Source organism: Apteryx mantelli, chromosome 4 (genome assembly GCF_036417845.1).
Source record: "Apteryx mantelli isolate bAptMan1 chromosome 4, bAptMan1.hap1, whole genome shotgun sequence".
In the NCBI taxonomy this organism is placed as follows: domain Eukaryota; kingdom Metazoa; phylum Chordata; class Aves; order Apterygiformes; family Apterygidae; genus Apteryx; species Apteryx mantelli.
In genome coordinates this window covers 26,397,535-26,410,740 of record NC_089981.1, presented here as the reverse complement: position 1 = coordinate 26,410,740, position 13,206 = coordinate 26,397,535, and the positions used below count along the sequence as shown (strand labels likewise).

At 38.1% G+C, this 13,206-nt stretch overlaps 1 protein-coding gene across 1 annotated transcript in view; it reads left to right on the top strand.

Annotated features, from left to right (window-relative positions):
- NUCB2 (nucleobindin 2) overlaps positions 1-9,917 on the top strand; it is a 33,091-nt gene extending 23,174 nt beyond the window's left edge. Inside the window, exons 8-13 of the mRNA XM_067296063.1 lie at positions 118-176; positions 1,601-1,693; positions 2,755-2,844; positions 3,386-3,556; positions 3,867-3,948; positions 6,061-9,917. Of these exons, the coding sequence (XP_067152164.1) occupies positions 118-176; positions 1,601-1,693; positions 2,755-2,844; positions 3,386-3,556; positions 3,867-3,948; positions 6,061-6,173 (608 nt within the window). The 3' untranslated portion in view covers positions 6,174-9,917. The remainder of the gene's footprint in view (positions 1-117; positions 177-1,600; positions 1,694-2,754; positions 2,845-3,385; positions 3,557-3,866; positions 3,949-6,060) is intronic.
- The last annotated feature ends 3,289 nt before the right edge of the window (positions 9,918-13,206 follow it).

The following is a 13,206-nucleotide window of genomic DNA, read 5'->3' as shown; positions in this document are numbered from 1 at the left end:
GCATTTAATCCATGCCAGACTGTATGCTGACATTTACTTACTTAACTCATGGAGAACTATTACATATATTGCTTTCTGTATTTATTCGGTTTGTATTTTCAATGATTTTTTTTGTAGATGTGAATAATGATGGCTTCCTGGATGAGCAAGAATTAGAAGCCCTATTTACTAAAGAGGTAAAAAAAATTAGAAACCTCAGCTCTTCCAATAAATGGTTATATGGATGTCTGCAGTCTTTCCAAGTGCGTCTGGGGGCTTTGGACTACAAGTGAGAATACTCATGTCAAGTTTTATGCATCTTTAACACTTCTATAAAAATATAAAATCACATCAGCAGGAAAAAGAAAGTAGTTGAAGCTCTCAGACACCAGAGACCTAGTGCTCAAGTATTCCTCTGCCACAGGCTGTTGATTGAGATTTTATAAGTAATCTGCAGAATATCTGTACCTGTATAGTTTGCAGTGTAGAGAGCTGCACACCTGCTCTGGCTCTGTTTAGCCAGGTAGAGGTTCTGAAGCTGGGTAGCTGTGCTTGTTCAGTGCTAGCCTAGGGTAATAAGCCTAGCTGAGAGAAGAAGGGTCACGGTCATGCTTACTGGCTCAGGGACAGTACATCGTGGAAATGGCTACAGAGATAACAGATCTCTTGTGTCCACCTAGCTTGGTGCACGTGTGCATCAAGTAGGCAAGCCTGTAGTTTCTTTAAGCCTTAGTTCCTTATCTGTGAAAATGCAAATGTGTAGGAGGAAAAAAACCCTAAATTTCCCATTCAAAGATCCGCTATTATGCCTGCCACCATCTAGTCTTAAAATTTTCCTAGACTTTATGAATCAGAGAGAAAATATGCTATACAGTGTTCATGCAAGCTTGATAAATTCAGATTATGATAAATTTTATAAGAAATGAAATTTGCAGATAAAGATTTCTAACAGTACTTTGAGCTAATTCCCTCTTCATATGATATATGATTCTTATATATCCCCTAAGATATATGACAGTCATCTAGACAGTATATCCCAGTATTTTACAATTTTATAATTTAGAAACAAATAATTAGTCTAGGGCCTTAAAATTACTTATGACTGAGAAAGCTAGGGGTCAGTCTAGAAGCAAATAAACATGAACTCACCAAAAAGACACTCTGCAAGAAGAGAAGTGGACCATTAAGTTCAGCATTCAGTTTGTCTCGCGATATTGTGACTGCTTAAAGGGTCAGCTTTGTGCTCCAGTAAGAGTTCCCCTCCCCTGTTCCAGATACCATGTGGAAACTCTTTCTGCTTTGAGTCAAATGTAGGCTCAGACTGCATGTCAAGGTGAATTTTATTGTAATGTCCACAGCTTCGAATTACGACAGTCCACATGAACTGACTGAAAACTTCATCCTTAGCAGTGAAAGGATCAATTCTTTCTTAAATTCAATGCTAAAAAATATTATATATGAATATATAGAATATATATTCATATATATATATATATATGAATAAAAGAGGAAGAATGGTCAACTTCTTTAGTAATATCTCACATTACTATTCCAAATATGCTCTGTCATTTGAATGAGCAGCCCTTTTTTCAGACTAACATCTGTTAATTTTCAATTTCAGCTGGAAAAAGTCTATGACCCCAAAAATGAAGAGGATGACATGGTTGAAATGGAAGAGGAAAGGCTGAGAATGAGAGAGCATGTAATGAATGAGGTATGGAGTAACATTTAATGCAGCTGCCCTTTTCCTACTCTGTTAAACAAATATAGTCCTCCTGATGTGAAGGGTTGTTCAGGTACAGCAGAAGGGATTGAATCATCATACTGAACGTTGCTTGTGCTGGGATTCACATAAAGTTACAGTCCTTGAGTCCTATCCCTATACTCTAACAGAAATGCCTACTGACTAGATTTTATTTATAAATTTCCAGAGGAGGAATTGTGCTGTAGCCTCCCTTTTTGGATACTCTCATATTTAATAGAAATTCCCTGTGAATTCTGTGTAAAACAGGGAAAACCCTAAATGTGCTGTTTTGTCCTGGCAAAATGGATAAGATCAGGTGTAGGAAGAGAGAGCAGAGCAATGCCTTCTTTCATGTAACTAGCTTTTGCCCCTTCAGAAAAGGGTCTGAGAGCTCAAGGCATTACCTGTGACAGTGAATACCTTTATTAGTTTCCATAGATTTGCAGCTTAGAGACAGAGGAAAAGAAAGATGATGTTTTGAACCACTGTTTCTCACTTGCGCCTCTTCTATATTTAGCTATGTTCCCTAAGTTTGAGGAATGCAGCAAGCCTGGACTCCTATTAGTCATAAAGGGAAGCATTTCCTCCCTTCCATGTAAAGGGTTCTGACACAATTTGTTTTTTTTTTGTTTGTTTTTTGCTGTTTTAAATCCTCCCTATGCAACAGTGGAACTTATTGTCATTCACAGTTACAAAATTGTTACCAGAAAATTACAAAACATTTTTCTTAAAAAAAAAAAAAAAAAGCTTCCATTAGTGTTGGGGCTGTAACCACACATAATACTTCCATTGAAGCAATCAGTTTTGAAGTAAAATATGAGGATTCAATTTATATTTCCATTTTTGTTAAACGATATGAACTTCTGAGAAAAAAAATTCTTTTTTAAAAAGATGTTGCAGGCATCCTTTTGAAAATTGGATTGTTTAAAAATGAAATGGTTAAATTTGAAGATATTTGCATAATGAAATTAAATATTATCTCCACCAAAAAAATAACCTTTCAGTTGAGTTTAATTTTTTACTTCAAATAGGTGGACATCAACAAGGACCGGCTAGTAACTTTGGAAGAGTTTCTGAGAGCTACAGAGAAAAAAGAATTTTTGGAACCAGATAGCTGGGAGGTAAGGAGAATGTGTTCCAAGTGCAACATCCTATACAATTTCCGTCACTCTAAAACCAGGAAACCAAATTGCATGTCTCTGACCTTTGGTTTTTGGGGTTTTTTTAAATCTGTTTTGGTATGTGTGTGAGTAAATCAGATGTAATCTTTGTGGTCCACATGCAAATAGAAAACGTGTTGCGCCACTGTGTGGATTCTAGAAGAGCTTGTTTGCACATGCTTTTCAAACACAAAATGGACATTTTGGTTATGAATCGCTTTAAATGGAAGAAAACAGCTTATTTGGAAACAAGAGGAATCTTTTTCCCTAGCTCCAAATCTGTAGTAGGATTTAGCCATTTCCTTGTTACTCAGAATGAGGTGCACTAACCCTTTACAGTGTCATGTCTGAGTAATTTGATCAAAATTGGGGGTCATTTGATCAAAATTTTGAGGGTCTGAAGGAGTGTAGAATCCAGCTAATTGTAGTTCCAGTGCAAATATAATCAAAATAGATGTGCAATCTTGTGTAAGTATTCATGTTTGTATATATTTTCTTGCAGACACTGGATCAACAGCAGCTCTTCACTGAGGAGGAGCTAAAGGAATTTGAAAGTCATATTTCTCAGCAGGAAGATGAACTTAGAAAGAAGGCAGAAGATCTTCAGAAACAGAAGGAAGAGCTACAGAGGCAGCATGACCAGCTTCAGGCTCAGAAGCAAGAGCTTCAGCAGGTACACGCATGAGAATAGAAGGATTCACTCCTTTTCTATAGCCTTATAACTGTAAGGGATCACAACAGTCCCTAACTCACCATTGTTTTTCCCATGTGAGCATCGGCTGGATTCTAAACTAATTTTACTGCAGCAGAACATAATCTGTTTCTTCAGATCATAACAAGCAATGCAAGCATCTCAAGTCAGTAGTTTCCCCACTAACAAAGACTTCACATAATGACTGCATGTATTTCTTTTAAGTGTAATCAGTTACATCAGAAGTTGATATACTTAAGTTTTTCAAGTGTGGTCTTTTATTTCTCACCAGGTTGTAAAACAGATGGAACAAAAGAAGCTGCAGCAAGGAAATCCTCCTGCAGGACCAGCTGGAGAACTGAAATTCCAACCCCGTATGTAATTTTCTGTGTAGATACACAAACTTTAAAATAAGTTCTCCAATGTAAAAGTCCTGAAGAATATATCTGAGAGGCTCACTAAGCTGCCTTTAAGAGGGAAGTATGGAATTTTTCTAGAGGATTTCTGAAATCTCAGTAGTTTGGAGTCCATAGGAAAAAAAAAAAATCACTCTTGCATAACTTGAGGCATCAGATGGGTAGAGAAGAAAGACTGCAGTTTATTGGAGCAAGTGGTATGCCGGTCAATCTAAACATACTGAAATCTAGGATATCTAGGATTTCTGAGGATCCAGGGAAGAATTGGGACATAAAAGTGACCAGGCCCGTCTGATGTTCTGTGGCTACGTTACCAACACATATCCAGGTGGATTAAAGGTAGTTTGCCGTGTGTACACATGCTATAATATACCTGATTTGAGTACCAAGAATGTGAAGTCAGTAATGTATCCTTCCCTTCTTGTTGAGCAGCCTTGCTCTCGATCCTGGATATTTACACAAAAGCTGAGGTTGATGCCACTATCACTTCATGGCTATCAGCAGTTAGGCTGTTTGTTATGTCTTCATTAGCTTATTCTCATGTCGCAGATTGTAATCCCAAATTGTGGTCCCAGTCTCAGACTGCAGAACAAATGTACACATTTAAATGCTTTCAACAGGTCTATCCTCCATGGCCAACTTGTCAGCAACTGGGCACAACATATCACAAGTTAGCTTTAGACAGTGGGAAAGACCAATTACTTCAACTCCCTCAGAAGAAGATAAGGATAGACATAATAAATCATTGCATTTACTCTTTGAGGTCAAAAAAGAAAAAAAAAGAAAAGGACAGGTAGCCAGCATGTTTTTATCCTTAATGCATTGTCCATATTTCCTGTGTGCCTTAAAAGGGCTTTGCTCTTCCCATACCTCTTAACTTAGCTTTTTTTCTCCTCTAGAAAGGTTGAAACTAATATGACTTTTTTGGCTTCCATGTTTGTGTGCTAAGATCATCAGTGCTACAGCACAAGAAGTTTTAGACATTCATCTCAAACATAATGCCTTGGGCTGTATCCTGACAACTTTTTGAATACTGATGTTGTTAACTGCTGCTGCAGGGCCAACAGAGGGAGTTCAAACTTAACTGCTAGAGTCAGTGATTACAGCTCACTTTGAATACCCTGAAATTCCATCTGTAAGCCACTCAGTTTTGTGAACAGCACAGAAAAATAATGAAATTTGAGCAATGATTTCATTTTTTCTTTCATTTCCTTCAAAACTGCCTGTGGCTAATCTCATTTTATGATACTTAGTTCTGAGAGCCTCACATACAGAACTTCAGTGAAAATACCATGTGGAACAGCAGATGCCCTGGGACTTGGACTAATGATACATCATCTGATACCAGCAATATTGTTACAAATACTGTTCTTAACAAATGTGTATTGATTTTATACAAAAAACTTTCCTTTCTGCAAAGTCATTTAATTAGGTATTGCACATGTTAATTATATTAGCCACAAATGGCCACTACTCATTTACTGAGTTAATGAGACCCAAATAGCCAACATGTCTAAGCTCTAGGCTACTAGAGAGCTATACTAAGGATGATTTAAAACAAAAAAACAAAACACAGAAACATGGTTGCAAGTCATGGAATCTTAAGCAATCTATAAAAACTAGCATTACTCTAAGGTAGGCAAGGCGAAAACATTAAAAGTATGGTTGACACAGTGAGGAATAAAATACAGGAGCAAGTTGTTATTTCTTCAGAGTTCCCTCATTTGGATTAAAGGTTTCGCAAGTAAGTAATATGCTTTAGAAAGAACAAATTGATCTCCAGAGAGCCAATGTGTTATGTCAGTAACAGGGAGAACAGAACATTTCACAGAGAAGAGAAACAATTAGCGATCCAAGAGGAAATTCTGCATATTAAAATAATGCAGTGTTTAGGGCAGTCTTGTTCTGATTTTGTTGCAAGCCACATATACAAATTTTGATTCCACTTACAAACCACCAATAGAAGTTCTTGTGTGACTGTCCCTACACTAGAAACTTTCCTTTAGAGACTTTTAACATTTGGGGTTAATTTAATAAAGAAGTTGCAGAGGTTTTATTCTTGTTTTACAGCTGGGGAACACAAAGTTGGAGATACACCAAACCATCCTGCAGGAGGTGATCAGCCTTTACCACCAGGACATGTTCAAGAACCAGCTGCTAGAACTGATCAAGTTCACCGTTAACCACTTGTGCCTCAACTTTATACTGTCATTATTTTGGGGGGAGGTAAAGGGGGGGAGGGGGAAAATCAGAGTGAAACCATGAACTCTTTGCTTTCTTCCCCAGATTGTAAATTCTTTAGTAATGTTATAGATTAAATATTGATCAGACTTGAATCACTAATTTAAATTATTTTTCTCTTAAATGCATCGTTGAGAAAGGCAACAAGGGGATCATTTAGAGGCTATACTGGAGGAGGAGATGAAAGAAGTTACCAATACTAAGGGTTTTTATGGCCAAGGGACTGAGCTGTTGGACTCTACAAAAAGCTGGCTGAGCTGCCATTTGGTAGTTAGCCATGAATCAAAATTTTCTCAAAGCAGCAGCAGGGACCTGGCCTGAATACCAAATTAGGCCTTAATTTATGTAGAAACTCTTTCCAGAAATGCTGAGCAGCAAAATGTGGGGAACTAAAGATCACAGATAAAGAAAGGTCTACCATTTCCAGCACTACCATCCCCTTTCTTCTCTGAGGCCAAAAAAAAAACAAAACAAAACAAACTTTGCATGCTTAATCACAGAAAAATTGCACTTTCTAAAATCTAACCACCACAATTATGTGGAACAGTGAATATTTTTCATGTTTACAGAAGCCTAAGAATTTCACTGTAAGCCTTCAATAGGAATACTGTACTTCTGGTGTATTGATCTGAACCATCTTCCTTGTTAAGATTAATTCTGTGTGGCAGTTGAATACTCAACTGGCTCTTGGGACAGTACTTTTATCCCTGTTTCTTTCATCAGGTGCCAGCTGATCTCAAAATTTTGCATGTTAAGTAAGATTTTTATGTTGATGATGGAAATATTGTGCAAAACAGAACAGGACTCTGTCTTTTTCTGTACAGATTATCCTACCTCCTGTCATAATACCTGATTTTTTCAAAATGCACCATGTGCTTCAAAAAGCTCTTTTCAGATATGATTCTTTGACTGTTAAGAGTCTCGCTGTTAATAGTTATTAGTCTTTCAGCAGTTGATATAGTGTTATGACATGTCCTATAACAGGGGTGCTACTTGATTGTATTATTTTGGTATTGAACCAGAATAGCTCCCTAATACTGTAAACCAAGATTTTACAAAAAAACACAACAGTTGATTTTTCCTGTGGGTTTTACTATAATGTAGAAAACCTGTGTGATTGTCCTTGCTTGTCATCTATTTCAGACTGAAAGTATCCTAAAGCCCAAACCCTGTCTGGGTCTTTTTTGTTTGTTTTTAAACATGGATTGGTCTGATTGTGTAATGCTGGCTTTGAACTGATACACACACACCTTGGCAAGTATCCTTTGCATTTCCTTACTATTCTGTGGCTAACTGCTGATGGTGTCATGAAAGGAGATCATTTGGGTTTTGAGCAAAGAAATGGAGGCAAGCCTCTGTTACGGAAAGATATTCCTTTCAGAATAAGGCTTGAGTATGTTAGGCAAACTGAAGAAAGGTAGGAGGCAATTGCTAACGTTTTGTATTGACGTTGGAGAAGCTTCTCAACTCTGAAGAGTTTTGATTGATAGCAGCTAGGCATCTTCCTTCTGTGTGTAATGCTTCTTTCATCAGGACTGAGCATATTCTTGTTCTCCACACAGCATAATAGAATTCACTGCCAGAATAGATTCTCTTTCCTTATCTTGTTAATTGTCATGCCCCATTTCCTTTTTGGCAGTATTCATACTGCTCAAGCCACAATTAGACTTTTCTACCATTGTTTTTCCTTTGTTCTTAACCCAGTGGTTAACACTTTGATTTGGTTTCTCAAACTATTATATCCACCATTCATCATTTCTTGCTATTCTAACATCAGTTTGAGTATATCTTTGTCTGGAAGCTGAATTAGCTTTCTGCAATTTTATCTGTTTGCTAAGAGGCCCAGACATAGTTACAGCTACATCCAGTGGACTTACATTAGCAAGGGATATTATTCTCACTTGTAACAGAGTTTCTCAGTGCATTGCCCTGGCAGTGGGGTTATAGGCTGATAATTAAGAACACAGTGAGGAGGGAAGCAGAGGGGGAGTTACTCAAACATCACAGAAAAATTAAGGGGAAGTTTTCCAGTCTCCCCTCTCCCCCATGAGGGTTTACACAGGAAGAATGATACAGATGTTTGTACAGAATGAAGGACTGAAACCTTTGGTCTGAAGGCATTTCTACAATACAACTAAATTTTTTCATATTACATCTGTTTTGTAACAAATATTGTATGTAATGCAGTATCTGCTCTCAAGTGCTTGCCCAGCTCAAGTTTTCAGTGCAACATCTGTTATATTTTGATTGTAAGAACCTTCTCTCTCCCTGCTGTACAAGATAGGCATTATATCCTTTTTAAACCCATTTACCTGTAGCCCAACCCCTGAAAACATCCAGAGTTTTCTAAAGAGCTGTTTTGTCTTAGGTGCTGAACTCAGCTTCTTCTCGGCATGGTGTAGTGAGCATCAGAGGTGAGCCTGTGGCAGCTGCTTGGGAGAAGCCAGGAATTTCACTTGTCATTTCATCGTGAGTTAGTACTAGCAAAAGTTATTAGTTTTACATGTCAGTAGTCACTAAGGGGCGTTTAGCATAAAACAGCACTCACCTTTCCTTCAACTATCTGAAATCTAAATGTTGTTCTTGTCAGTGTTAATTTAATTAGTAAGCTTGTACTTTACATACTACAGGTTTTCTGATCATTTTGTAGAAGTAGAAAAAGGCGGTCTTTTAACCTCTAAATTGTGTCATCAGATCTATAACAATAATCAAACGTTCAGTCAAATTGGCAGCCGTTTGCCCTAAATTATGTGGAAATCACCAAAGCTTCAGTCAATGACAGTTAACTCCTACTGAATAGATCTTAAGAGTTTGTTGCCTAAGCGTTTTTGAGATGCGATCCCCAATTCCAAAGTTTCATATGAATAGTTCCCTGCTTTACATGCCTGCATAGATAGCAAGGGCTGAGTGATGTACTCTCAAAAGAGAGATTCTACAAGTCTCACCTGTGTAACATCAAGCTTGACCTGATACTGTCCATCTCATTCTCCTCTATGGCAAAAGAGCACCATTTTTCAGGCCCATGCAAACAGAGGTCTCTGTCCAAGTATAGTAAAGACAAAGTATTTTTGTGAATTGTTTGAAGTGTGATTTAACTAAGAGTTCTGTCGCTGTCAGGAACACCTGCCTTAGCAGTTACACAATGTGCTAAAAGTCATGCTTATACATGAAATGTTTAGCTGACTTGTTGCTTGTTAATGTATTTGTTGTTTCCAATGATGATGTTTTCTTTTAATTGGGTACTCTCTTCCATAAAAGAGACTGAAAAGTATTATTCACCTAAAGCATGTTTCTACCATGGTACTGACTTCTCAGGAGCTTTTTAAAGTTTTAAAAATCATTAAACTACACTTATAGCCAAATGAGGAAGTAGAAAGCTATTACCTCTTCCACTTTCAAAGATAAGTAAGGGACTGAAATGTCACTCCTGCTTTTGGATTTACTCTGCTTTTCATTTATAAGGCCATTGCAAGAAAACTGAATGTAACTTTGTACAGACATCAGTCCCAAGACTAGAAGTAGTAGACATTTAGTTTTGGGGATTTCGACAGGAGGATGAGGGGGTAAGATTTGGTCAATGCTGTACAAATTCATATCCTCCAGTGCAATATTTGTAGAAAAAAATGCCCTGCTCATATTTGTATAGACTAATTTTTAACTGGATTAAATTGAAACTCGGTGCAGTGGTGGACGTCTGGCGTGGTGTTTTGCGTGGGCGGGGAAGAGGCAAGCGCAGGAGGAGGAGGGCACGCTCCCACCGCCACCCCCGGGCCAAGCGGAAGCAGCAGCAGCGTTGGGCCATGGGGCACCCCGTCCTCTGGCTGCTGCTGTGGGTCTGCGGCAGGTTCCTGCTGGCTGGTAAGGGATCCCGGGCTGGGCTGGGCCAATCCACCTCCCCCCCCCCCAGGACTGCTCCCAGCAGGGCCTCTGGGATGGGAAATCCTTTCCTGGCACTGCACTTGTTTTCTCTTTTATGCTGCAGGGTTTGTATGAAAAGTGAGCAGACACAGTCAGAGAGCTAAGGCTGTGCAGACTTTGGACTGTGCAGGGGAGTGGGAAGGCTTTCCGGGTTTAGATCTTGTCCATAAGCAAAACTGTTTCTGCTTAGAGTCCATTCCTCTTACCCTCTACTCTTTGCTTTCTGAAAAGAGGTGAAAAAAGAGTTTATAAAAACATTTAAGTATCTGTTGTTCTTTCTGGAGCCAGCTGCCTCACTGCAATTGTTATTTGTAAATGTGTAAGTGTTCTTTAAAAATATATATATCGAGAGAGGGCATTTAGGTATCATATATATATATATATACACACACACACACACACACCCCTAAGTGCTCAATTTTCTAAATTCATTCAAAATAGAAAACCAACTAATGAAACTACTACTGCAGCATTACAAACCCTTGACAATAACACCACGTAAATCTCTTATTTGTTCAAACTCAAAACAGAAATTCCAGAGAAGGTGAAGGAGAGAAAGGTGAAGCACCCACAAATTTAGTAACAGATTTTGCTACAGGTTACTCTGTATTTGCCTACAGATTTTGCTTTTGAAGCCAAAAGGTAGGTGACAGCTATTTCAGGGTACCAGAATGGCTGTGACGATGTCTGTCTTGAGATCCTTGGGATATGATGCTACATCCAGCCACATTAAACTTCTGTATTTTGCAAATGCATCTTGAATAAGACAGACGTGATGTATGGTGGTGACATTTTGTAAAGAAACGAAGCTCTGGGCTATACAGTATCCTTTTGTGGTTTATGGAAAAATAGATGGTAAATGCCAGGACCTATCATTTAGGTTGGCCCGAAAAGTACTTTCTGATTATACATCTTCAAATATCTATCAGTTATTGAAATTAAGAGGTAGTTAGACATGATTCACATCTGAAAACCCAATAAAACTTACTAACTTATTTTGATTGCATTTCTAAAAGTGTAAGCATTTTTATTTCGTTTGTAATAGGAAATACAGAACTGGCTTAAGTCCTATTATTTAGGCATCGAGATAGCAAATGCCAAAACTGTTTACAAACAGTTACACTAAAGTTTTTTAATGCCTTAAAAGCATTGCCAGAATTAATGCCAAAACTTGCCAGAATTGCTGTGGGTCCAAGACTAACACTTTTTATAATGATACTATCCAATATTGTGCTGAACAGCAGCCTGGATACCCCTTTATATAATAAAATACAACAACAGTGAGGGCAGATCATTTTTTCCAGAGATACCCAAATTGCTAAACCTGGCATATTCTTGAGTGACAAATGCAGGGGTAGAGCAGCACTACAGAACTGAGCTCTCCACTCATTGTACCTTTTCCATCGATTCAAGAGATTGTCAGCCTGAGCGACCGCATGGTGACTGACATTTGGTCTCTGCTCTAAACAATTTGTGTTTTCCCAAATGTGCATTTTATTAACACAATTTCTCACAGGTATCTTCCAGGAGACTGCTCATAGAGTCATGATTTCCTTGTTCTAGCAGATGGTGTGGGTGTACACCCACAGTTTCCCCTCTAGTATCCCATTTCATATCCCCCACTGGCTTTTTATTGCTGTCAGTACTGCATTAGGGGAGCACAAAAGTTAAAGTCCTCTTATTACTAGCTCTGACACTAGAAAGTAGGATGCAGGAGCAAGCCAGCCCTCTGCCACATGCATCATCTAACACTACCACACTGCAAGAATTCAGAGCCTGGCTAGGAGGTAAGGATGAATTATTCAGCCATGAAAGAAGAGTCCCATGCAATGTTGTATGTATATAAACCTCCACAGTTGCAAAAAGACACTAGCTATTTCTGCAACTATGAGTTATGTACCTGAGCCCACATCTATACTACAAGCTGTGCAGATCTTGCCAATACATTTAGTACCATGAAGAAGTGATACATGTATTATAATACAGAAAGATTTCTCACATGTCCTGTTGCATACCATCCCTTCACTAGAGGGAGTCTAAGACAAGGATTACAGAGCACTTAAAAGCAAATTCAGAAGCTCAAAATCAAATGGAGAAAGATGAACAGTGGTGGCATAATGAAATAGGATGTTGAAAGTTGAATTATCCCTCAAGAGCCACATAAAAGCTGCCAAGTTTCAAGAAGTCTTTTTTTTTAAAAATGCATTTCTTACAATATGCTGTTTCCTTTCTGAAGAGACCCTGAAAGTACGAATGAGCACTAAGCCAATGATGTTCTTCTTGAATACAAATATTTCCATACCGTGCTTGACCTCCGAGTACAGTACATCACAGCTGGATATCAACAATATGAGAATCACTTGGTATTTAAAAACCCAAGATACAGACCAGGAAAAAATATTGTTTACATTCATAGCTGGAAACCACTGTCCTTTTAGAGTTGGATCCTACATGTTAGAGAGTGAAATAAAAAAAGGCAATGCTGTCCTATTTCTGACAAAAATACAGCTGGAGGAAACAGGACTATACAGATGCCAAGTCACTGTGACTCCTGATGATGCTCAAGGAACAGCTTCTTTGGAGGTAGTTGGTAAGTCATTTGATAAAGCATTTTTTCCTGAAATTCTAAAGGTAAAAAAGTGGGTGGGTGGGTCAAATCCAGCCTAGAGTTACTAGTTCTTTCAGTCTCCTAAGCTTCAGGGGAAGAATAATCACCAACGGATAGCTGAATTGAAAAAAATGAGAGCTGGAGTGGCGGAATGAAGTGTTGCGGTTAAAACATGCTGTAAGTTTTTATTGAAGAAGTTTCCCTTTATCTCTAGTTCACTTGTCTATGTTCAGTGTTATATTGCTTACTACAATAGTTTTACAGTTCTCAGTCCAAATACACTTTCTATGAGTTTTGGTTTTTTAACAAGAGAGGAGGAAAGGCAATGCTGTAAATGCTCTCTTAGGAAACCTGAGTATTATGGAAATTATGAAGAACTTATCACATACACTATTTATATTCTAAATACGTTTTTGCTGTGTTCTCACCTATAAGAATATATTAAATTT